At 35.3% G+C, this 26988-nt stretch overlaps 1 protein-coding gene across 1 annotated transcript in view; it reads left to right on the forward strand.

Moving 5' to 3' along the window:
• The window catches only part of LOC111999704 (uncharacterized), a 33658-nt gene that overhangs the window by 1481 nt on the left and 5189 nt on the right, over nt 1-26988 (forward strand). The window contains exons 3-34 of the mRNA XM_065782549.1: nt 97-252; nt 510-630; nt 4941-4996; nt 8789-8843; nt 8948-9004; nt 9125-9226; nt 10168-10248; nt 10365-10417; nt 12047-12116; nt 13284-13347; nt 13726-13874; nt 13985-14112; nt 14326-14383; nt 14598-14695; nt 15414-15501; nt 15637-15702; nt 15785-15844; nt 16118-16204; nt 16585-16771; nt 17970-18013; nt 18097-18228; nt 18325-18456; nt 18551-18603; nt 18682-18730; nt 19318-19376; nt 21512-21651; nt 21755-21927; nt 25474-25602; nt 25702-25787; nt 25880-25995; nt 26113-26225; nt 26433-26556. Coding sequence (XP_065638621.1) covers nt 97-252; nt 510-630; nt 4941-4996; nt 8789-8843; nt 8948-9004; nt 9125-9226; nt 10168-10248; nt 10365-10417; nt 12047-12116; nt 13284-13347; nt 13726-13874; nt 13985-14112; nt 14326-14383; nt 14598-14695; nt 15414-15501; nt 15637-15702; nt 15785-15844; nt 16118-16204; nt 16585-16771; nt 17970-18013; nt 18097-18228; nt 18325-18456; nt 18551-18603; nt 18682-18730; nt 19318-19376; nt 21512-21651; nt 21755-21927; nt 25474-25602; nt 25702-25787; nt 25880-25995; nt 26113-26225; nt 26433-26556 — 3086 coding nt within the window. The remainder of the gene's footprint in view (nt 1-96; nt 253-509; nt 631-4940; nt 4997-8788; nt 8844-8947; nt 9005-9124; nt 9227-10167; nt 10249-10364; nt 10418-12046; nt 12117-13283; nt 13348-13725; nt 13875-13984; nt 14113-14325; nt 14384-14597; nt 14696-15413; nt 15502-15636; nt 15703-15784; nt 15845-16117; nt 16205-16584; nt 16772-17969; nt 18014-18096; nt 18229-18324; nt 18457-18550; nt 18604-18681; nt 18731-19317; nt 19377-21511; nt 21652-21754; nt 21928-25473; nt 25603-25701; nt 25788-25879; nt 25996-26112; nt 26226-26432; nt 26557-26988) is intronic.

The following is a 26988-nucleotide window of genomic DNA, read 5'->3' on the forward strand; positions in this document are numbered from 1 at the left end:
TAAGAATATTAAGTATTGTGAGGACTTTTCACAACGCATCTTTTAAGTGTTTTGTCCTCCATCTGGAAATATTTTTTTCATTTTCATGTTATCCAGCACTGCTGCAGCTACATTCAGGCAAGCGGTAGCCCTGATCTTTGATCATGTGGTTTGTGCTGAGTCTCTTCCTACTAGCAAGTTTGGTTCTGGCAGTCAAACCTCTCGCACTGGTACAGTTACTGGTGATGTTAGTCGCGGCATCAACCGTTCAGAGTATGTTATTTCTGAGGAACATGTTCCACAACTTTTTCTGCTTCTGTATCTATCTAGTCAAAATTTTGGTAAAATTTAAATAATTTTCTGCCCGTGGGTCTGTATTTACTCTTCATTTCAGTGATGATCAAAGTAGATTGGGTATGAGAAGGGTAATGCGTGCATTGGTATTGACCTGCTTTCTTGCATGGTCTCAAATCTAAATATTTAACAACTGATCTCTATTGTATCCATAAAACTGACTTGAACATGAACAGGTCATTGGAGAATGAATTTGTCTCTGGAGGGCTGTCATTGATGAGGGAGACCATGAGTAAAGCTGGCAAGCTTGGGCTTCGGTTACTTGAAGACCTGACAGCACTTGCTGCAGGTGGATCTGTATGTGGAACTAGTCAATTGTGTTCCTAACTAGACCTTTATATTTGATGTTATAATTTTTTTTNACCTTTGACCCACCCCAACTTTGAACCCCACCAACGTCATAAATATTGATCCAACAATTAATTTCCCACCAACATACAACCTTTGACCCACCCCAACTTTGAACCCCCACCAACGTGTAGCTCATAGGATAACCCAAGCTGAACAGCCCACCAACGTGTACCTCAAAAGTTAATCCACGCCAACTCTGAACACAGCTCAAAGGCTAACCCATGCCAAGGCTGACCCACCCACAGTTTAGTAGATGAAAGTCTAAATATTTGCACACAAACCCTCTTCTGCCTTCGCACCTGTAGATGAAACCAGCCAAGAATTTCAGTCACAGCGAACCTCTGTTTCCCTATACAAAAACTCTTCAACTTCTAACAAAACAATGGTTTCCATTCCAACTCAGTGATTATCTGTACAAACACTCTTCAACTTCTAAAAAAAACAACGGTTTTCACTCCGACTCGTGAGTATTTGAAGACATAAATGCAGGAGCTTAAAAGATTTCAGCGTTTAGTATTTGGGCCTTCAATGCTGCCACTTCCAGCCAATTATACAATGCAGTTAACACCAGGTAAATGCCACCTGATTTATGAAATTGAAGAGTTAGTTTCATTTAATGTTTGTTTTGCATGTTGTGAAATTTGTTCTTTTATATATTTCCGTCTCCCTATGCCTCAAAACTTATGCCACTATAATTTATCACAATTCATTTCAGAGAGGTATGTTTACTTTCTTAATTTTATGTTCCTTTTAAATAGTTCGTTTATTAATTTTTTTTGAATCCCAAAATACTATGTTCATTGTTATGCCACTATAATCTTACATCTCATTTCACATTCATTGTTAATTACATGTTTCTCTTCAATAGTTTGTTTATTGATTTGTTGTTACCGTCGGCCTCCAACCACAAGGAAATTTTATTTCTTCTGCCGTCGCACCGCCAGAGCCATTATTGGGTAGGTTCCTTTGACTCTCTATTGATTCGAATTTAATATCATTTATCATTGATTGCTCTGCCTTGGCAAATAACAGTTGTGATGGAAGACATTTGAGACTTGCTGGCTTAGTGTAGACATTTATATTTTGTACATAGAAATTTGTTGGCAAAAGAAAAGTCTTAGATGAATTTTTTTGGGACAATAACTGTAGTGCATAGTAGTTTTTCTATATTCAAGATTTATAGAAAACTTACAGAAATGTTCAAAGGGCTTAAAAAGATTTGTAATACCGTATGCAATATACTTGGATCAATGATGATTTAAATGTAAATCTTCTTTTGAAAATGGATTTTTTTATTTTGTGTTTTAATAATTTTCTAACTTAATACATTTTTTTTTCACACTTTTTTACTGTATGAAGTTTAGCCATTAGTAGTTGACTTAATACTCTACTCATCTCATCTCTTTTATCAACTACTAATCTCTTAGGTGTTAAATATCATGGGAATTTTGATTGGATTGGTTTTGATTTAGATATTTGGGTTAGATTTATTTATTTAAATAATTTAAATTTTTTTGTAATTAAGGTACATATTTAGGTTAGAAGCAGTTTTGTTGTGGGTTTTCGTGTAAGATTTGGTTCTGATTTGTAATATATAATTGCAAAACTTCTATTCAGTCATAAGTTAATCTTTGACTTGGGAGGGGAGAATGTTCCACATGGAAGCCTTTCAAAATTGGATATGGTATTTGAGCATATTGGACACTGTTTTTACTTTAAGCTTTTCAGTCTGTGGGTCTTAACATTTTCAATTAGTTAAGAGAATTTTTTTCCCCAATTTCCTATGGGGCTTCTTGAATGCTGAAAAAAAATGTTAGAAAGACAGAGAATTACCATTTTCTATTTGCAAGATTTGGGGGCTGTGCAAGCTTGAATACAATATAATTTAGCTTGATTTATTTATTTATTTTTTTGTTTAGCTTTTGAGGAAAATAATTTTCAAGGTTCTTTTGTTAGAAAAGCATTAGATTTGATAGATGACTTGGTCAATTAGGGATCACACCAAGCTCTAAGTGTTGCTACTCACACTAGGTGATATTGAACATTATTCAAATTCTTTATTTTATCTTGTGTGTGTGTGTTACATTGGTGTTTCAACATTTGATAGCAGTACTATATGCTTACAACAAAGTTATTTTTTGTGTTTGATTTACTTAAAAGATATGTAACTATAAACCTCTATTATTATTATTATTATTATTGTTGATGAACTATAAACCTCTATCATAAAAGTTCAGTGGTTTGTCATGCACATTAGAATGTCTAATTAGCAAGAATGCACTTTATATTTGATGTTATAATTTTTTTTTTTTTTTTGATAAGTAATAAGTTTTATTGATATCAAAAAGGAACACCCTAGTACACAGGGAGTGTACAAGGGGTCAACAAATCAAATACAGAAATTGCAAGAATCTAGGAAATCAATAAAAGAGGGGAATGATTGTTTTTGCAAAGTAAACAACTAATCCAATAAAGTTCTAAAAAAGAATAGCTTGAGGTCCGGAATATATCTCTCAATATCTTCAAAACATCTACTATTTCTCTTCCTCTAAAGACACCACGTTAAGCAATGAGGAATGATGGACCAAATATAACCATTTCGATGACGACCAAAGCTGCCTTGCCAACACCCTAACAGCCCCAAAACAGTATGCGGCATAGCCCAAGTTACTCCAAATAAACCCAAAATCATAGACCATAGATCCATAGCAATAGGACAATGAAGGAAGAGATGGTCAACCGATTCACCATTACTCTTGCACATGTAGCACCGATCCAAAATCCACACCTTCCTTTTTCTTAAATTATCAATTGTCAAGCATTTCCCTAAGGCAGCAGTCCAAACAAAGAAAGCTACTCTAGAGGGAATTTTTTGCTTCCAAATACTTTTCCAAGAAAAACCATAGATAGTAGGGCCAACTAAAATTCTATAATAATTCTATAGTACTTTTCCATGAACCCCTTATCTTTGCTAGGTATCCTACTCATCTTATCCTCACCAAACCCCCTTATTGAAGAACCATGTATGGTTTCCATAAAGCCTAACGTAACCTCTAATTCCCGAGCATGCACACCTAAAGAAGCTCACATCCCAAAAGAGGACACCATTGGAGGACTTCATAAGCTCAGCCACACTGGCCTCCTTATTCCTGCAAAATCTGAACAAGTCAGGATAGCTAACAGCAAGAGATGTCTCTTCACACTGACGGTCTTGCCAAAACTTCACTCTTGACCCATCACCAATATCATATAGAATATGGTGTGAGAAAGAAGGCCATTCCTGACTGATATTTTTCCATAAACCAACATCATAAGGATCATTCACAGATCTGGTACACCAGCCCCCCCACACACATCCATTTTTCATCTCTGTCACTTGTCTCCAAAGGGCATCATTCTCAATCCCAAATCTCCAAAGCCACTTCCCAAGTAAAGCTTCGTTGAAAAGTCTTATCTTCCTTATCCCTAAGCCACCCGAAGAAATAGGAGCATGAACAGTAGCCCATTTAAACAAATGAATTTTAGGTTCGTCACAAAAACTGCCCCATAAGAAATTCTGCTGAAGCCTCTCCATTCGGTTAGCCACACTAGCAGGTATAGGAAATAAAGATAGAAAATAAGTGGGTAAATTAGATAGGGTGCTTTTGATTAGAGTGACTCTGCCTCCCTTGGATAAATATAAGCGTTTCCAACCCGCCAATCTCCTCTCCATTTTCTCCAGAATCGGATTCCATATAGTCTTATCCTTGAATTTAGCACCCAAAGGAAGACCCCAGATCTTTCATTGGAAGAGAACCCTGCTTGCAGCCAAGAACAATCAACAATAGGCCAATATTATGGACTACCCCAACCGGAACCAATTTTGACTTGCCCAGGCTTATCTTTAGACCTGAAAAACTGTTTCTATTGTGTTAATCATTCCATACCCATCCAAATAATAATAAAACTGTTTGGCTGCTTTGCGGAACCAATCATTTTTATCTTTTCTTGATTTCTTAGATTCTTGTAATTTTTGTTCTTGATTGTTTGACCCCTTGTACACTCCCTGTGTACTTGGGTATTCCCCTGTGTACTTGGGTATTCCCCTTTTTTGATATCAATAAACCTTTTACTCATCAAAAAAATAAAAATAATACTGTTTCCATTGTGTTGATGGTTCCATATGTTGTGCAAATATTATTGCAGTATCAGTCAGTGTGACATTGTTTCAATACAATTCATAACTAATGAATGATGTTATTGATCTTATCCTGCAGGCAATTTGGCTACGTGTTAATTCTCTTCAACGGACGTTTGTGCTTGATATACTTGAGTAAGAAGTCTCTCTGCCTTTAATGCTTTAAATTTCTTTAACTTGCAGGCACCAGTGAGTCACCGAGGTTGCTAGATAATCATGAAAGATACTTGACCAATCTGCTCTTCAGCCTTTGCTACAAATAGTCATTAAATGTTCTTTCTCATTTCAGCGCTATATTCATGCATCTTGGGTACTTTCAGAAATTTTGATAAATAATTTATTAAAAGAGTGCAAAAGGGTGCAACCATGTACATGGAAAGCATACAAGAAATAAACTGAATGTCAATTAAAATTACAAAGATCAATAAGCTCAAGTAATTTCAAAATAGAAAATGTGGGGTGGCGGCTATCCAATCATATGAAGACCTCAACAACAAAAGCTTCAGGTCCAAAATTGATACCTCATACCCTTTAAAGCTTCTAAAGTTTCTTCCCTTCTAGGTACACGACATGAGACAAAAAGAAGTTGCATTCCATATTGCTGCATTTTGATGATGACCAAACCGACCTTTTCTACAAGCCAAGTGGCCTACAGTTGAGCCACACTCCTAGGCATAAAACCATAGCCCTGAGCTCTCTAGCAACAACACAGTGAAGAAGCAAGTGATAGTCTCTTTGAGCTTCTTACACATTCATGATTCAACACCAATCTCCCACTACACCTATATGGCGTTTCCTCAAACTATCCATCGTTGGGATTTTTTATGCCACAATTCTTATGATCCTTTTTGTTCATTATCGTGAACACAAGGTTTTGTTTCTTTATCAATAATATTGCATTCTTACCAATAAGAAGGGATTTTTTTATGTCACAATCCATGCTAAGATAGAAATCCACTCTAGTTGGAACCTTGGGCTTCCAAATGCTCTTCTAAGGGAAAGAAGGGCCTTTGTCAGTTTTAACTTCAAACACTTGGTGATTTGAAGGGTTCCAACACAATGTATCTTCTCCAACTCCCAATCTTGCACAACTCAAGTAAAATTGATATGCCAGTGAAAGTTACCATTACAACATCCATGTGATTCACCACTGAAGCCTCTCTATGTTGAGCAGTATGATATAGTTTGGAAAAACCTCCTTTGACATGCTTTCCCATGCCATAAATCATGCCGAAACCTAACTCGAGTACCCTCACCAACCTCAAATCTAGTAAATCTAGAAAAAATTTCCCAACTTTACTTTCCTTATATTTTACTGTAAGCTAAAACCATATAGCCCATTAACTATGTTTAAACATCACTCTCTCCACATGCTACCATACTTTTTATCTACCACCTATTGTTGGAAATCTATACCTTGATGTTTATAAATTACACTTTATCCCCCCTAAACTATTCCCCCTTTTACATGCTTACCCTGCTAAACTATAAGAATGCACACTTTACCCCCTAAACAATTACATGTGTAACACTTGTCCCCCTAAAATATGAGAGTGCACACTTACCCCCTAAACTATTACTCATGTAACATTTTGCACCCATCCCATGGGTAGTAGTTTAGGGAAGTAGGTGTAAAGGGGTTATACTTTATAGTATAGGGGGGTAAAGTGGTGTTGGTAAAAGCACGCTTTAAGTGTGCTTTGAGCTCAAAGCACGAAGCCCCAAGGCTCTAGCACTTTTTGCCTCAAAAGCCAGGCTCATTCAAAGAAGCATGATTTAGGTGTGCTTTTTTGCCTTTTTAAAAAAAAGCTCAAAGCGCACTTTTTTGGTGCTTTTTTTTTTCTTTAATATATTTTTCAAAAAAAAAAAAAAAAAAAATCAAAATCTTTTTTGGTGCTTTTTTTTTTCTTTAATATATTTTTCAAAAAAAAAAAAAAAAAAAATCAAAACTGAATTAAAACTATAGGATCTTGGCTTTAATGATATAAACCATTGATTTGGCATATTTTTAGTGTAACTTATCCATATATATATACATATTTTGAGTGTTACTTGTCGAGAACCCACAACCTTCTAGTTCTTCTCTATTTTTATTTTTATTTTTTCTTGATTTTTTCTCCTTGTAACAGTAATCCACCCAGCTTCTTATTCTTATTCTACTTTTTTCCTTTTGGATATCTGCTTCGTATCAATTACAATATTGCTATGTCCTCATATTCTTAGCTCATTCATGAAAAAAAGAAGTATGATATGCTATATTTGTGGTAATTGTTTAGTTATTTTAGTGGTTGATGTTGAACATAGCAGACTAATTCTTATAGAATTATATAGTCATTAAGTGATTAAATTATTAACTAATATTACTAATTAGTCATAGTGCATTATGAATATTGGAGATCTAAGAAAGGCACATGGAAGTACTCATATCTAGCTGATCCCAAAAAAGACTTGCAATATTTGTGTTAAAATTGCAAAAGTAGGGCTTATCTAAATGTTAGTGTGCATTCTCATAGTTTAGTTTAGGGGGTAAGTATAGAAGGGTGTATAGTTTAGGAGGTAAAGTGTACATTCTCATAGTTTAGGGGGGTAAGTGTAAAGGGGATATATTTTTTAGGGGAATAAAGTGTAATTTCTCCAAAATATATGGAGGGCTAAGGCTCCTAGGAGTGTTTTGTTTTTTGTGTGTACAACTGCTTGGGGGAAAATTCTTGCCTCTGAGAACCTCATCGAGAGGGGTTACTTGATGGTGAGTTGGTGTTGTATGTGCTATTGTAGCGGGGAGATCGTGGACCACTTCTTGATTCATTGTAGTGTGGCCTTTTAGTTGCGGAGTTCGATATTCAAGATGTTTGGGGTTTAGTGGGTTTTACCGGAGAAGGTTCTTGATTTATAATGTGGGTGGTGGAGTAGGGGACCTAATTTAAATATCTGGAATTTTACTTCTTTATTTTTGATGTGGGCTATATGGAGTGAAGGGGAAGAAATTGGCGTACTTTTGAAGATGTGGAGTGCACATCAACTCAATTTTAAGCATCCTTCAAGAAATTGGTGTACTTTTCTTATTTACTTACCAAGAATATTTATTTTCTTCTTGGAGATAAGTAAAATGAAAGGGATTGGGATAAGAAGAGAAAGAATCAGAAAGTGTTGTAATTCCAACTTTACAAAAATATCCTTGAGGCAAGGAATGTCATGAAGCAGAGCGAGAGTCAAAGTGACATTGTATTTCCCATAATACCCTAACTATAAAATTAAAACAAACGAAATGAGTGTCTAATTTTCAATCATCAAAGAATTTACCAAGGATGACCATGGAAAATTATGATAAAAAATGTGAAGGCAAGGTTCAAATAGGACATTTATTATGGGACAAAGGGAATATTGATCAACAAAGCGGGTGCAATGGTATTTCACGGGCCCAGCTTTCATAGTGACATAAACATTTATAGTTAATAAGAAAATGATATTGAAGTTGATACTGTGAAATCGTTTTAGTCAAAAGCTTGTAAGTGGATCCTGACTTTACTCAGTGTATAGAGAAGACCATATGCAGCATCTCCATTTATCTATTTATTTATTTGACATGTAATGAACCTTTATTCAATTATCATAAAAAAAGACATGCAAACCTCCGTGTACACTGTACTAATGGAGGATAGGAGTCAACAAAAAATATATCTCCTTTCAAACCTCAAGAACTCACATGCTTCTGCTGTTGTTTTATAGTTTGCTTTGGCACTTGCCTGGCGGATATGCTTGTGCTGTGTTATGTTCAATTACTAGATTACTGCATACTAACTATGATTCTGATATTTAGATTCCTTATTCATCAATTGAACCTTTTTAATTTGCCTTTTTCATTTGATACTTGGCCCAAATATGGTGTCATTGTACTTAATTTACTTGTACTTAATGCCTGACCTGCAGATTCATTTTGTCCAATTATGTGGCTGTTTTCAGAACTTTGATTCCTTATGAGCAGGTAAATATAAAAATTTCTTAACTAAAATTAATTTTTTAATGGAGTTTTGTTTAAACATGCTTGTAAACTATAATAGTCGAAAAGATTGTGTGGGAACTCAACAGGTTTTGCAGCACCAGATATGTTCACTTCTAATGACTTCAATTCGTACCAATTCTGAGGTATTTAAGCTTCTGGAACATGTAATTAGTCTTTTGATCCATCAAGGGTAATTTACTGCATCTCAAGAAGAATTTCATAGTTGGCATTCTCTTTCCTTAATTGTATTAAATTTTAATCAGCTTGAAGGAGAAGCAGGAGAACCTTATTTTCGCCGCTTGGTTTTGCGGTCAGTTGCTCATATTATCAGGCTCTACAGTTCATCCCTTATCACTGAATGTGAGGTGTGTTCTATATGTGAATGATATATATATGTGTGTGTGTGTGTGTGTGTGTGTGAAGCTCTTAGCAATGTTTTTGTAAAAATTTTTCAAATATGTTCAACTAAGTTTTACTGAAGAAATTCTTTTTAAAAAGTGCAAAAGGCATGGCCCAAGAATTATATAAGAGAAATGCAAAAGAAAAAATAAATGCATCCTAAATTGAGCAAATCAGAAACCACCAAAATGTAGAAAAACAAATGCTACTAGACATGAATATCCAATCATAAAACAATCTCAAGCACAACATCTTAACAATATCCCACTGAAACCTCGAAATCTTTAAAGGTTTGAGCATTTTATTCCTTTGAAATGCAAATATATGCAATGCTTGAGACATAAGGGAACTGCATTCCAAATCAGGCTACCTCATCAAAGCCTACTAAAGTGTATTTTCACATGTTGGCAATTCCATAACTATCAAAAAAAAAAAAAAAAAAAAAAAACACATAACCCCAAATAGAAAATAGACAAATGATGAATGTTCTTCTGTGATAAAAAAAAAAAAAAAAAAAAAAAAAAAAAAAAAAAAAAAAAAAACAAAACTAACATCTGGAATTAATTGCTTGAAAATACATGTGGCCAACCCTGATTAGTAAGTTGAGGTTCCATCCTAAAATTTTGAGACTAAGGCTTGGTTGTTGTATTACATTATGGCCATATCAAACAGAGTGGAAATTCCTGGGAGCTTGAATTGGATTCTGAACCATATAGTTTTTACTGGACAGAATTGAAACAATTACATATTGTTTTTCCCCTGAAATGTATAAAGTACCAGATTAAAAAATAGGACATTCTTTTCAATAATTTCCATGCCTTTTATTTATTTTAATGAAACTGCATCTGTCTACTTGAATCTACCACTATCAACTAAATGAGATTTTTTTATTGTTTCTTAAACGCAGGTTTTCCTTAGTATGTTAGTGAAGGTTATCTTTCTTGATTTGCCATTATGGCATCGCATTCTTGTTCTTGAAATCTTGAGGGTAATTTTGATGCTGCAGCATGTTCATATTTCATATTTTGTGTATGAAATATTCAGCAGTTTAAGAATCTTTATATATATTTTTTCCTGATAATCAAAATTTATGGAACTTGACAGGGCTTTTGTGTGGAGGCACGGACTTTGCGGGTTCTTTTCCAGAACTTTGACATGTAAGTTCACTAGCTGTGATCTGTTTGTCACATAGATTCATTAAACCCCTAGCCCTTCTCTCACCTAAATTCATAAAATAAGAAGGAACAACAAAACAGATGCAATGATCAACAGTATGCACATTGAGTATTTACCTAAGTTGACATGTTGATTCTAGCCCTCTGCATTGGCACCATGATTCTTTTCCTATTACTAATACTAGTCAAAATGATCAAAATTATAGTTCCATTGAAAGCACGGAAGCCTCTAAAAACAACAAAATGAGTACTCTTATGTAATTTCAAGAAGTCAAGGGAGCAGGTAATAAAAGGCAGAAAACCCTAGTCTTAAAGATAAGAAAATCAGAATGATTGAAAGAAAGACCATTTTACAGCTGGCAAAACGGCCTTAAAGACTAATTACAATCAGCTACATGACTGCTGTAATAATAAGAGATAACCAATCCTGACCTGCCTATTTCTGCTGCCCTGTCTGGTTTTGAAATTTGAAATAATTTGGAAAGGTTGGAATAGAAGGGCTTGGAGACAAGTATCTATTTAGTGAAATGAGCCATTGTCAGATTTACATCTTGTGGACTAGGGTTGCACCCATTTTTGTGCCTTTTAAATGAAGTTTTTACTAAATATATAAAAAGGAAGCTGTTTGGTGAATTCACTCAGTAATTGTCACTATACTCTTCCTTCCATACTTTTTAAGTGTCGCCAAGATGTCTGCCACTTAATTATGGATTTTATTTAAGTCCTTAGTCTTGATAGAAAGATGAAGTTTAAACCGTATGCTCTTAATAATTATTACAGATAGTGAGAAATGAGAATATTTCACTTTTCATGAGTGACTTGGGTTAGGGGGTTAGGGCCGTCAGGCATGAAATGTTGCAAGAATTTTGAAGAAAGAAAAAGAAAATAAGAAGGAAGGAAAATTATGTGGCTTGTTACTGATTCTGACATGATGACTTTTCTGAATAGTGGATTTCATACAATTTATGATTCCACGTGAATCAAGCTCAACTAAATTGTTTGCAAGATGTATATAGAAAGCAGGACGCTTGCCTGGGGGTAGTGGTTCAATATATGGTATGAACATGAATTCTTCATAAAGAACAGTGACACTAATAATCTGCAGTCTTTGATTTTATGATATCATCGGACCAAAATATTGCAGTCAAGAAGGTGAAAACCATGAACAGATTATATATTTAGGAGAATTGCGTATGACTAGTACATAAAGAATATGACTTTAGATGGAGCTGAATGGGAAAAAGAATTCATGTAGCTGAACTCATACCGCTTTAGGCTTTGTTGAGTCAAGTTGACTTGTATGTGCATGTTCTCTTCTTCTTTTGATAAGTGTGTGAATGTGCTATTCTGTTCATCTGATTTGAAAACAAGAAAGTATTGAGAAGATAGAACAATGATTTTTTTCTCTCTCTAAATCATATATCTATAGAAGAAAAGTTTGATAATGTTACTGTAATTTTGGTTCTGATTCAAGGGTAGAATATGCCTGTAAAGGTCCAATTTATCACCATGTCATATTTAAGTTATGGTTGGTCATTCTTCCTCAAAAGAAGTCAAGTTCTATAAACTATTATTATGTGTTATCCACTGCCTTTTTCATCTGCCTTGTAGGCATCCCAACAATACAAATGTTGTAGAGGGCATGATTAAAGCTCTGGCTAGAGTTGTTTCGAGTGTGCAGGTAAGATTTTAGAGTATTCTTTACTTTGCATCTTGCAGGGCCTTTGTTTATTTTCTTCTTCATCATGGTATGGGTGTCTATTCGTTGAATTGAGAAAGGATGAATTGAAGACAATCTGTGTTTGTGTTGAAGATTTCATGTTTGGCTTACAAAAAAAAAGAAAGAAAGAAAAAAAACCAAATTAATTTAAGTTTGTTCAGTATGTCTTGACTTTCGCTAGAGATCGAGTGTTCTGATCATGGGCTATGTTTTCTGGCTTGCAATTGCTAACTCTATTCTATATATGGTCTTCAACAGCTACTTTACATGTTTTCTGGTTTTCAAGACTGCTGTGATTGACTGGTGTTCCCATGCAATTCTGTACTTTCTTAGTATATCATATAGCATATGACCTTTCATGCTTTTCTCTATTGCCAAATCTCATTGCAATTTAATCGTGAGCTGTTCATGAGCTTTTTCCCCCAAATTTAAATAGCATATTCCATGTTCATCTGTAATCTATTTTCAGCAATCTCTTCTCCACCCCATGTTGTAATCCCTTTCTCTAGCCATGCAACTTATCACTTCCAAGGATTGCCTTGCCAAATCCTATATGAATTTCTATAGCTAGGTTTTTTCATCCCACATTTTGGTATACTCTGTTGGTGCTCTTGCTATCATCCAGAGACACACACACACACACACACAGATATATATATATATATATATAGGAGAATTTTGTGTATGCCTCCTGTGTGCATAGGATATCCCCTCTTCCTCAATAAAATTATATTGCTTATTGTTAAACTACCGATTCTCCCAAAAGCTTAAGCTGTTAGGAAATTGTGAATTTAATCATTTAACCATAAATCTAATACTCCCCCTCACTTGTGGGCCTAAATTATTCGGGGCCTAATAAGTGGGAATTTAACATTTTAAATGGGAGGTAGAGTAAAGTCAGGAATCGAACTCAGGATCTCCTGCTCTGATATTATGTTAAACTTCCGATTCTCCTAAAAGTTTAAACTGTTAGGAAATTGTGAATTTAATTACTTAACCATAAATCTAACACTTATATATAAAAGAAAGACATGTTTTCAGTTATTAGAGTTGCGAATTTGTCCTTTAGATGGTGTGGCAGTAGGCATATTTTAATTTCCTTGACTAATTTAAATTTTAATGCTCTAGATCCTAGAGACAAGTGAGGAGAGCCTGGCAGCTGTTGCAGGGATGTTCAGCAGCAAAGCTAAAGGTAATCAATTAGTTGTCACTGACATCACCCATATCTTGTGGCAATACATATAGTTTCTCTTTAATCTAGAAGCAATGTCAATCTACAATGGTGTTACGTAAGGAGGTTTTGTAGTGTTGCCTTTTAATATCACAATGATCTAGTGGCTAATGTGAAGTTTTTTTTTTTTTCCGGTTAAGTAGCTAATATGGTCAACACAGATTGAGAGTTAATTTCTATTATACTTGGGGGATATAAAGTTGGGGAAGTTTTTGACCTATGGAATACTTCAATGCATGCATTTACATTTTGAAATGATTTTTTTATTTGGTCTCGTGGGGTTCAACTCAAATCAATTCTTGATGTTCATAGAAGATGACAGTATGTACTTTTCTGCAGGGATTGAGTGGAGTTTAGATAATGATGCATCCAATGCGGCAGTCCTGGTTGCTAGTGAGGCCCATTCAATAACTTTGGCTGTTGAAGGTTTGTTAGGTGTGGTATTTACAGTGGCTACTTTGACAGACGAAGCTGTGGAAGTTGGGGAGGTAGTTCTGTGTATAGTTTTCATTTATTTTACACTCCACTCTTAATATTCTTTGGGGAACATGTCATATGCTTGTGTGCTTGACATTGCTTATTCCTTCTTGGTTCCCAGCTTGAATCTCCCAGATGTGATAATGATCCACCAGCAAAGTGTACTGGGAAAACCGCTGCTCTCTGTGTCTCAATGGTTGATTCATTGTGGTTGACCATACTTGATGCACTATCCCTTATTTTGTCAAGGTTTGGTGAACTTTTCTATTAAAGATCTCCTAGTCTTAATAAAGCTGATCTGTTGAATTTTAGATGCTGTTTTTCTTAGGTTGTCTCTTGTATACTTCCCATGTACTAAAGTTTCGCACTTTGTGCTCTTTTAATGTATTTTATTACTTATCTACGCAAAAAAATAAAAAGAAGTTGAATTTTTGTGTATCTAACCTGAAGTTATTTTTAAAGGTCACAAGGAGAGGCTATTGTATTAGAAATATTGAAGGGATACCAGGCATTCACTCAGGTAAGTTAAATTTTAACCTATTGATTCAGCTCATAATCATGGCTGTCATATTGGTTTTATTTTATTTCAAGAGTAAGATAGAGCATTTTAATAAGTCATGATTCTGGTTGAGCTATTATTGGCGATTTAAAATCATTAGCTTTAGTCTTTATAAAAGAATTCCTTTTCAATTACCCTGTGGTAGATGATGACAGTTTGTATGATTGCTCCACAGGCTTGCGGGGTTCTTCGTGCTGTAGAGCCATTAAACTCTTTTCTAGCGTCTCTTTGCAAATTCACGATAAATTTCCCCAATGAAGCTGAAAAAAGGAGGTATTAAGCTGTAACCAATCTATGCAGATTTCTCCATATGCAGATATTACCATTCTTTCATTTTATATTACTCCTTTGTAATATTTGCTGACATTTTGGTGGCTTCCAATATTTCATATTATGATTATACTTTCTTTATTATTATTATTTTTTTTTCTTTTTACTTATTAAATTTTTTTTTTCATTTTAGCCTTTTTTTTTGGGTTAGGTTAATTGTTATTGCCTTTATTCACTATCGGCTTCCCTACATTTTGTTTTATTTCATAAGACACTTATAAGTTTGCCTCACTTCATTTCATTTTGTTTGTAAACCATGTAGGGTGCTAAATTATGAGAACCCTTATCTTATATTATCATTATCCTTGACTGTTGATTTTTTTTTAAGAAATATCTTCCTATTTATTGTTTCTTATCTTGTCATGTTAAGGGATTCTAATTTTTGTGTGATGTTTAGTTTCTACACATGTTGATGTGGCTGGAAACAAAATCTAGTTTTATGTCTTTTAGATTGCTTTACTAGACAGGCAGACTATTGACTATTGAATGGGGTACCTTTTTGTTAAACTTTAAAAAATTTTCACCTTTCAATCCTCGTTTTGATTACACCATAATTTTCTAGCTTAGCCCCTTTAATTCAAATATTTATAGTTTTAGTTTCTACTTTCAAGATTTAAGCAACCTCATAATGTTGAAAATGGGATTATAATTGAGATTTCAGCAGTGCCTTGCAGTCTCCTGGGTCAAAACGCTCTGAACCATTGGTTGATCAAAGGGACAGTGTGATACTTACTCCTAAGAATGTGCAGGTATTTAATTCCTGTACCCTTTACTGAGGATGAAATTTTTTTTCTACTGTTCATTTCTCAATAGAATGGCTTCCCTGCAAATATCCGGTTAAACAATTATTTGTAGAGTTGACTTTAAATGCTATTGCAATTTAGGCCTTAAGGACTCTTTTCAACATTGCTCATCGATTACATAACGTGTTGGGACCATCCTGGGTTTTGGTATGTTCTCTAACTTGTAAAATTTTCCTGTAAGTAGAAATAATTCATACGATGTTAAATCTTTTCTGAATATTAAATGTAGGTATTAGAAACTCTAGCAGCTCTAGACCGAGCAATTCATTCGCCACATGCCACCACACAGGTAATTTTGGTAAACATCTTTTTAATATAAAATTCTGCCGTTAAGAATCGAATCATATTTGCTTTATGTAGGAAACTAGAACTTTGAAATCATATGCCTGGAACATACATGATGAACCAGTCTCATGTAACCTACAATTAGGCCCCATATAGCTCCTTATGGTCTGAGTTAATTCCTCTTAATGGTTAATTATTCTTGTTCAAAGTGGTATTAATCTAACAGATTTTAGCTGTGTCATAAAAGCTTACAAGGACATCAATATTATATTTGTAGGAGGTCTCCTCGGCCGTCCCAAAGCTTATGAGAGAATCATCTGGTCAATACAGTGACTTCAATATTCTCTCTTCTTTAAATTCTCAGGTGAGGAAAGCAAGTTAAGACCTCATTGGCAATGGAATTGAAGGTTTATTAGCTCTTAAACCATTTTTAAATAATTTTTTTTTTTCATTTTGAGAATTCTTGTTTTCTTGCCCTTTTTAGTGGTTGATGGACCTGTGTGAAAAAGGGACACTAAATTTTTCCTGAAAACAACCAGCCTTCAATTGATTTCTTGATAAACATTTTTATAATTGCCATGCCAAACAAATTATTTTCCCCTCATCATAAGAAATGGGCATCAAAAGGGCTCTTCATTATTTTTTCTTTTCTTTGCATTTTACTTTTCTTCTGTTTTACACAATTACAAGAAACAGGCTCTAACCTTTTCTTTTCACCCTTTTCTGCCTTTTATGTATGGAAAGCTTTTTGAGAGCTCAGCACTGATGCACCTATCCGCTGTTAAGTCTCTTATTTCTGCACTACGCCAGCTGTCACATCAATGTTTGGCTGCGACTGCAACTGCTTTTGGACCGTCATCAAGTCAAAAACTTGGAAGCATCAGTTTTTCAGTGGAAAGAATGATTTCCATACTTGTTAATAATCTTCACAGTATGTGATGCCAATGATTTTGAATTCAATGTTTACATATGTTTATTACAAGTATGGTTTTGCACATAGTTTTCTAATCAGTAAGGTAAAGATAATAGAGGATGTTGCTCGTTTGCACACTGTAATTTCTGCCCTCTTTACACTACATACCTGTCATGCTTGAATTCTTGTTAAAAGCCTTTGAATTAAACATTATATATATATATATAAAATGTGTGTGTGTGTATAATATTTATATGTATGGGGTTCAGTGGGTGATGCCAAATTCAGTTGTCTCTCTCCTTTTTGCATGGAGGAATTGGTTGGGGGCTTATTCTTCAAATGTTTGGAATATGGTACCAGTGAGTCTTATGTGGTTATTCTGGAAGGAAGGCAATGCCCGAACATTTGAAGACATTGAGAGATCCATAGATTTGTTGAAGTCTTTGTTAGCTAGGACATTGTTTGAGTGGTCTCGTATTTGGGGTTTTACTCATTGTATTTCCATATCTGATTTCCTTATTTCTGTTAGCTCTTCCGTTTGATTTGCTTGTATTCGTTTCAAGTGCACTGGGTTTACCATCATGAACACATTGTACTTTTCTTATCAATAGAACTTTTATTACCTATATAAAAAAGTATATATGTATGTATAAAGTATATAAACAAAAGGCACTCTCGAGGCTTCATAGAAAATTCACAAGTAATTGACTAATTTCCGACATTTCATTTTTTTCCCCAAAAAATAGAGTATAAACCTGACAATGGCTGTAACTGGTGAGGCCATTGGTTTTTCCTCTTCAGTCTTTGATATGATGGCAGACCTACCGCTGCCCTTGTTCCAACTTTCCTTGACTATTTTCCATAGGCTTATTTGCTATTACTGTTCAACCTCAATGCTGATTTTCAACCTGCTTATTCTGACATATTAAACATGGTATTGCTCATGGACTTTGCCGGAGAGAACAAAATGATGGTCCCTGATCGACTTCACTTGCATGTTTTCATTTCTCTTTTGTTGTCATGTTCCACACTTTGCTCCATCATTTTGGTGTAACAGTTTGATGACTATTACCTCTGTTAAATGTTTCTCTTTGCTTCTTATTGGAAATTGTATAAAATTATTAATGACTTTATGTAGATAAATTCGTTTTATGCATGTGGTATGATTTGGGTTTCTGTTATTTGATTCATTCTGAATTTTTCTACTGTATTACAGGAGTCGAACCATTGTGGGATGAAGTAGTTGGCCACTTTCTTGAGGTGATGATCTTTAATACTGATTTAGTTTTTGTATGATTGTTGCCCCATTTATATCTTTCTTGACATCACAGAACATTTTGTAGCTTGCAGAAAATTCTAATCAGAATTTACGAAATATGGGACTTGATGCATTGGATCAATCAATATGTGCTGTTTTAGGCTCGGACCAGTTCCAGGAAAACACACCATCCAGACCCTACGATAAATCTCAGGAGGTGAGAAATTTCACCTCTTCTCAGTTGCAGTTTGGAATTTTATTGAATATAGGGATGGGGATTGATTGTCATTGACTCTCTTTCTTTCCAACTTAGATGGAAACCTGGCTGGCAGAGTTGAGATCACTTGAATGTTCTGTCATATCTCCACTGAGGGTTCTTTATTTTTCTACTCAAAACATTGATGTTCGTGCTGGTTCTTTGAAAATTCTTCTGCATGTATTAGAGGTAATGGATACTACTGGAGACAAATTAAACTTGCTCTCATTCTGTCTTAATTCTCAGCCTACTCTCTTAATTTTTTCTCACAAACTTCTTTCAGAGGCATGGAGAAAAGTTACACTACAGTTGGCTTGATATTCTTGAAATGTTGAGGTTTGCCTTCTACTTTACTATATGCTTCTGGTAGCTGGTTCTGTTATTTTGATCCATTTAACTTTCTTTTCTGTGAAGGTCTGTAGCAGATGTATCAGAAAAGGATCTTGTCACTCTAGGATTTCAGGTTAGAAATGATCTGAGCGAGAATTCTTTGATTGCAAGACACAATGTTGATTTCATAATCTCTTTTTTGGCCAAGTTTATGCATAGACAGATTAACAAACATATGTATGCCTACATACAGATAGAAATGTACATGTAAGAAAATGCACATGCAAAAACATCATTTTTGCTTTTTAAAGGCACTTATTTTCTGCTTAAGGAAAGAAGCATGAGCAGCCCAAGTCCTATTGAAAATTGTTTTTTCTCTTGCACTGATGTGTCAATATACCATTGCTGTTGTGATTGCTTTTTTCTTTATTTTTATTTTTTTACTTGAAAATCATTGGTAAGTTATGCATATAGTGGGCTTTGAACCCACTACTTCGTCCTCCACCTGTTCTTGTAGGAGGAGGAAGTACCCTTTGAGCTGGAGCTCATTGTAGCTATTGTGATTGCTCTTTAGAATGCGTTTATGCAGTTTATCTTGGATCATTTATTTAATATTATTGTTTTAGTGTGAATGAAATCGTTTGAAGTTATTATTGTTTTTATTGTATAATGGTTCCATCTGTTCTATATACCCATTCTGAATTGTGTATTTTCCTGCAGAACCTACGAGTCATTATGAATGATGGACTTGCAAGCATACCTGCAGACTGTCTTCATGTGTAAGATTCTAAACCTGTTATCCTTATTACTAGTTAATTTACATTTTCCCTGAAAACTTCCAGGAAAATTACATTTTAAACCTGCTAGTTTAGAAGGTGTAACAAATCAAACCCTATAGTCTTAAAAAGTAATAAATTAAACCTCGGCCCAATTAAAGGGGATCCGCATTGTGTGAGGGGTTTAAAATGGGCCGAGGGTTTAATTTGTTACATTTTCAAACCCCATGGTTTAAAATGTAAGTTTGAAAAAACTTTTTCTTTATTTCAATGTCTTTCTTAAATGCATGTATGTATGTGCAAAATTCTGACTTTCCATTTTTAAGTTATGATGTTATTGATGTTTAAATCATATAATTTGGTATTGCTTTTTGGTTGGTGGAATTAGTTAAGGAAGCACTTGTCTAATATTTGGAATTTAGTTCCGTTGTGCTTATTGTGGTGTCTTTGGAAGGAGCGCAATTGATGGACTTTTGAGGGCTGGGATAGCTCTGGAGATTAGTTGTTTGCTTCTTTTAGCGTATCTCTATTCGACTGGTCTCGGGCTTGGAGACTCATATCTAGTGATTTTCTCCTTTTGTTCATTTGTTTTCTCTTCTTTTGTAATCAATAAATTCTTTGTTTTCTTCTCTTCTTTGTTTCTTTCTTTTCTTTGTAAATTTTGGTTTGCTTTGTGCTTTTCATGCATAAACTAGCCTTTTGCATAAATTGTGGTGTCTTTGGAAGGAGTTGGCGGACTTTTGAGGACTTGGATAACTCCGGAGATTAGTTGCTTGCTTCTTTTAGTTTATCTCTATTCGACTGGTCTCGGGCTGGGAGACTCACATCTAGTGATTCTCTCCCTTTGTTCCTTTGTTCTCTCCTCTTTTGTAATTAATTTTCTTCTTTGTTTTCTTCTCCTCTTTGTTTCTTTATTTTCTTTGTAAATTTTGGTTTGCTTTGTGCTTTTCATGCATAAACTAGCCTTATGAACATACATCTTTCTTACTTATATATAAAAAAAACATATAATTTGGTATCACATGCAAAATTGAAATCCTCTAAATTCTTTTAGTGTGATGACATCTTATTGCCTTGGCATGCATTTTGCATCTTGGCGAGAATGATGTACACCACAAAGTGTTCTCCTCAGCTGAGACAGCCTTTCAGTTTGGTTTCACTAATCTCAATTTTTTTTTTTTTTTTTTTTTTTTTAAAAAAATTTCAATGCACGTGTATGGGAAGGGAATAAACAATACCATGCTTCAAAATGTGCAACAAAAAATTTAGTTTTGTAGTTGTATAAGAAACCAAGCAGGCCAAGGGACAACCATATTTAAGGGCAGATGTTGAAGCTATGACATCAGAGTTGAAATTTGATAGTATATTAATTTAACTGTTGATATTTGTAAATACTCTTATCTCCCTGTGGTCCTTTGTTGCTGCAATTGATGAATTGTTGCAAAATATAGAACCCTAGGACATCATGCTTAACTGATTCTTTGGCAAGTAAACTTGATCATGGGTCAGGTGGCACACCCCATACAACAAGCCTGGATATCATTTCACGGGATTGGGCAAATATGTGGGGTCATGGAGCTGGTCGGGTTTAAAGCCTTAGGCAGCAAGTATAAACAAATTGTTGAGGGAATATATTGAGTCCCCCTCCTCCCTTTTCCCCTCTCCCTATCCATAAATAATGCCTTTGAAGCCTTCTGGAGGTGCAACCTTGAAGTTCTCTCTCTCTAGAAATGAAACTATGAAAAATGTATCTTTGAAAATGAATTAAGTTGTGCATTATTATTATTATTTTTGGGTGAGTATAAAGGGAGCAAAGAAGCAAAAGTGTTCTCCCTCTGTGTAGGCATTAGGCTTAAAGAATAAATAAGAGGCTTAGGCTGGGCTCCATTGAGCAGGCTAGGGCTGGGCCTACGTTTCAACATTAGGTCCTATCTCCTGGGCAGGCCAGGTGCAGGCCTTCTTGATTGCGCCTGAATCTAGGCTGAGTCCTGCCCTAAACCCAGCCAGGCCAGCAAAATGAACAGGTCTATTTGTGAGCAAGGGCTTATTTAAGATATGGTCTCATTGCAAAATGCAGAATTTTGAGTAACACTGTTAAAAACCTGTTGGTCATACCAGTATGTATCTTTATACTGCAGATGTGTAGATGTGACTGGAGCCTACAGTGCTCAAAAGACAGAGTTGAATATAAGCTTGACTGCAATAGGCCTTTTGTGGACTGCGACTGATTTCATTGCAAAGGGGCTGGTCCATGGGCCTGTGGAGGAAAAGGAAACAGGTTAAATTGCCTTTGTAAACTTATTAGGGCATAATTTGCCTTTTCTGTATATTCATAAAATTTGACTTTTGTTTTTGCTTGTGTCACTTTTCTGGAACTTCAGATGTGCATTCTATTCGAAATCAAACAGATGGTGAAAACGAAGAAGAACAAGCACTTGTCATTTCTGATAATGTGAATGACCAAACTCCCTTGATAAATATGGTTGACAGTGACAAATTACTGTTCTCTGTTTTCTCGTTGCTTCAAAAGCTTGGAGCTGATGAGAGGCCAGAGGTAGGATATCATGTCTCTAATAATGATTTTTTTTTTTTTTTTTTTTTTTTTTAGGCCAGAGGTAGGATATCATGTCTCTAATAATGTTTTTTTTTTTTTTTTTTTTTTTTTTGTGTACTTGTTAGAATTATGTGGTTAAATAATTAAATCCAATATTTGCTAATAGCTTAAGATTTTGGGAGAATGGTAATTTAATGGTATTAGAGCAGGAGGTCTTGAGTTTGATCCTTGTCTCCTGCACTCTACCTCTCATTTAAAATCCCACGTGTTGGTTTCACCTATTAAAAGGTAGTTTGAGACCACATATGAGGGGGAGTGTCAGAATTATGTAGTTAAATGATTAAATCCATCATCTCCTAATAACTTAAGTTTTTGGGAGAATCAGTAATTTAATAGTACTAATAAAATGTCTTTCGATTTTTATTGGTGATTGATCTAAAAAGCAAGGCCATGATACACCAATTGATGGCACTAATGTTGCAGTAACTGGTGTCCTAGATATCGTTTCTTTGACGCTTCTCCTATATTCATAATAGAACATGCTTGATGATTTATCAGTTATAGCATCATAAGAGTATTAATGGTGATGCAGGGATGTGATGGGCTTTTTGTGCATGGTTTAGAAACAATGAAAGGGCTGAGTTACTTAGAACAAATTGATAGGTGGAAAAGTACCGCTGCAAAGCACTTAGTTCCAAATAGCACACAAAGGCTAACAATTCATTTAATTACCAAAACTAATTTACAAAGAGCTTACATTCTCCTACTTATACTAGTTGTTTGGCATTGGTAGTCTCTAGATGGTTGATAAGTGTCTAAATCCTATAGGCCAATGCTTAAAAAATCTTCTAACTAACTAACTAACTAATTAGTTACAAGTGGATTAGGATATAGGCATATAGTTGCTTGAAATGCCTTGCATCAGGACTCTCATCAAGTGCTCTTGGTTGCCACAAGATTTGTATGAAGTTATAGGATGATATAGTTGCCTTGTATGATGAGTTTGCTGCTATTGCTGCACACCAAAGGCTGCTGCTTCTGCACAGCCAAGTCCCACACAAATGAAACACCAATGTAGATGCATCTGCATTAAGAGGACTCCATTTCTTGAAAGCAAACTTGTTCTCAAGTTTGGTTGACTTTTCAATTGTAAAACGTTTACTCCAAATTGAACATTAAGTGTTTTGCCTCGCTAATGATCAATCATGCATATTTTGACACTACTAGGCTTTATTCTTCACTAGTGACTCAACCTTCTTCATCTTAACCATTGGCTTGGGGCTTGCCTTCCCTTTCTTTGGTTGCAAGGAGTGTGGATGCACTAACTTGTACATGTTGTGTGTGTTGCACCTTCCCACAATAGCTTCATATGATTTTTCACATCTATGTAAAAGATGGAACCCATTCATGGCTACCTCCTCACAAAGAGCATAAACTTTATGCTGTCTATCATCCTCCACTTCTTGTTTTAGAACTTGCATGGCCCTTGTTGCTAATGGAGAGTCATTTGCTTCCTTAACAACAACATTTGCTCGTTCTTCCACATATTGACCGTGCATAGATTCTACCATACTTATTATGCATTCAGTCAATTCTTGTCCTCCCTACCAATCTATTCTTCAATGTAGCTTTTAGAAACAAGATGTCCAATGTCTTCTAACTCTTTAACCAGAAAGTCTTGATCTTCTATGTCTTCAACAACCAAGGTTTCACCCTTTGACAAAATAGGTTGGTTCTTGGCTGGTACCTTGGAAGCCTTATTTGATTTAGCAACATTTGATCCATTTTCAACCTTCTTGGTGAAGTTGGATGTTATGTCACCACTTCGAGCACTGATTTTAGAACTGAAAGGAGTTGATTGTGCCCCCTTGACTTGATGATTCTCAATCAGCACTGCCCTATTGAAAGCTTCTAAGACAGTCCAGCCGTTTTGGAGGAAATGGACATCTTGGATTTGCACTTTGCTGTAAAGGGTGTGGCTGTAGTTGTAAGCCAAAAATTGCTCTCTAAGCTTCTGTTTCATCTTCTCCCAAGTATGAATCTTGGTTTTTCCTTTCCTTAATCTTTGAATCTTCAACTGCTCCCACCAAGATCTTGCCTTGCCTCTCTAATTAGTTGCTGTCAATTTAATTTTCTTGGATTCTGGAATATCATAACAAGCAAAGATCTCTTCAACTTGGCTAAGCCAATCCACAAACTCCTCATGATCCAAGCTGCCATCAAATTCAAGGAATCCAATCTCAAACTTTGATTCCCAATTCTGGTTTGGCATCTTTGGTTGAGCCATCACAGGATTGCGGTTATGCCACTCTAGTTTTTGCTTAGGGTATGAACAAAGAACTGCTCATAATCCCCCCCATTTGAAGTTGCACTTCCTGCAACATTGTGCTGATTGTGTTGTTGTTGTTTCCTATCTCTTCTCAATTGTTCAGTCAAGGCTTGTAATTGCCTCCTCAACAATTCCACTTCAGCTTCTAAGCCATTTTGAACCCTTCTACACCTTGGTCCATTGGCTGCAATGTCGTCTTCCTCTACTACAAGGACAGCTTGCTTCTTGCCCTTATCCTTCCTTGTCTTCTCAAACACCATGGCTTCTTGCTACTACAAACTAATTGCTAGCACATATGAAGTCTTTGGTTTTGGTAAGAGAGGTATTTTAGGCTAGGAAAAGCAATCAAGACTGAATCTTGATAGGTTCTTGGACAAAAAATGAAGAATTAAATTGCGAATGAACTTGAATCTCAAGGATCTCAAGCTCTGATACCAATTTGATGCAGGGGATGTGATGGGCTGTTTGTGTATGGTTTAGAAACAATGAAAGGGTTGAGTTACTTAGAACAAATTGATAGGTGGATAAGTACTTCTGCAAGAACACTTAGTTCCAAATAGCACATAAAGGCTAACAATTCATTCAATTACCAAAAATGATTTACAAAGAGCTTACATTCTCCTACTTATACTAATTTTGGGCATTGGCAGTCTCTAGATGGTTGACAAGTGTCTAAATCCTATAGGCTAATGCTTAAGAAATCTTCTAACTAACTAACTAACTAACTAGTTACAAGTGGATTAGGATATAGGCATATAGTTGCTTGAAATGCCCTGCATCAAATGGCTTAAAAATCAGTTCAGTTTGCTTGAGGGTGCTATTAAGTTTCCTTTGTCAGATATTTTATCATCTGAATATTTAGGCCTAGTTTGGTGTTGCAATGTAGTAAGCCAAAAGATCTTCTCTTCTGTGAATAGCTTTTGGCAAATTCTGTGTGTGTTTGTCATCATATAAAAAAGCACTTTGTGCAACAGATAAAAGCTGAAGAGTAGTCAGAACAGAGAGGTTGAAAGTTGAGCTTTTCCAGATTTTAAACAACTTTCTCTTACACTTCTGATTGCATAATTATGTATTATCTGTTGCAGTTTTTCCATTTATTTTTGCATGTTGGGTACATTTCCTGCCTCCAATGAAGGTGTTTGTGTAGCAACTACACTATTGTGGCTGTTTCATAAAATAGTTTTTTAATTCATGGCTAAATGTATTCTACTTTGCAGGTCAGGAATTCAGCTGTCAGGACACTTTTTCAGACTCTCGGAAGTCATGGGCAAAAACTATCAAAAAGTATGTGGGAGGATTGTCTTTGGAATTATGTTTTCCCTACATTAGATCGTGCTTCTCACATGGTAAGCTGAATTGGTATTTTAATATTAAGTTCAGAGCTTTTTTACTGTCTGTGCTAATCTATTTTGATTACCCCCCTACCCCCCTCCCCAATATATTAGGCTGCTACTTCATCAAAAGATGAATGGCATGGGAAAGAACTGGGAACTCGTGGAGGAAAAGCAGTTCACATGCTCATACATCATAGGTAAATGAAGTTTAGAACCTTAACCTTGATTCGGAAACTTTCTTATCTCCCTCAATTATGCAAACATATTCTTATATTTGATGAATTCACAGTCGAAACACAGCTCAGAAACAGTGGGATGAGACACTTGTACTGGTCCTGGGTGGAGTAGCGCGTATATTACGTTCTTTCTTTCCTTTTCTCAGAATCTTAAACAATTTCTGGTCAGGTAGGTTCACTTTCAAATCTTTCTGCATCATGCATTTTATTGTACTTTCTTTTTCTTTTCATTTTTTATTTCTTTTTATGAGTACCACAAACATCAGATCATGTTTCGTTTCTGCAGGATGGGAAACTTTGCTTCTTTTTGTAAAGAATAGCATTTTACATGGAAGTAAGGAGGTTGCTCTTGCAGCAATTAATTGCTTACAGACAACTGTTCTTTCTCATTCTCTTAAGGTAATCATCAGGCTGACAGATCTAGAGCTTCTGTTTTATTTGTAAGAAGTAAAATATGTTTGTCACATTAAAAAAAAAAAACGTGTTCCTAAAACTTCTACATCATCAGTGATGCATTCTTTGAATTGTAATTAATATATATATACAAAAGAGTAGCATCAATAAGATATGCTCATTTTTTAGCACTGAAAAAACTGTGTGAATCAGGGGAACTTGCCGAAACCATACCTTAACTCAGTACTTGATGCTTACGAGTTTGTTCTTCAGAAGTCACCAAACTACAGTGAAAATGCAGCTAGCAAGGTCAAGCAGGAGATTTTACATGGACTTGGTAATGCATTTATTCAACTTGGATTTTTTGTTAGATTCTGTGAATGCTCTCACATAATATGTAAGAAGCACAGACACAGCAACTGTATCGGACAATAATACGTTGGGGACACGTCTGCATGCATTTCTGTGGCATATTGGGAGAAAAAAGCAATTTTCTATTCTGGACATGGTCATGACACCACACTTTCTCTCTTGACCAGCCATCAGATCTCTGATCGCATGCGACAGAGTGCCTAGGATGATGGGGTGTTCATGTTTTCTACATAGAAAGATCCCTTCATTTTATATGGTTGATGAGCTCAAGCTCCAAAACTTTTTTGCATTTACCTAAGGGAATGATGTGAGGAAGATGAATTTCTCCAAGAAAGTTGGAGAGGAGTTGATTGAGAAAGATCGGAGAGATCATTGAGGAGGGGCATTGGACTTGTGA

The sequence above is a fragment of the Quercus suber genome, unplaced genomic scaffold (genome assembly GCF_002906115.3).
Source record: "Quercus suber isolate HL8 unplaced genomic scaffold, Cork oak 2.0 scaffold_306, whole genome shotgun sequence".
NCBI lineage: Eukaryota > Viridiplantae > Streptophyta > Magnoliopsida > Fagales > Fagaceae > Quercus > Quercus suber.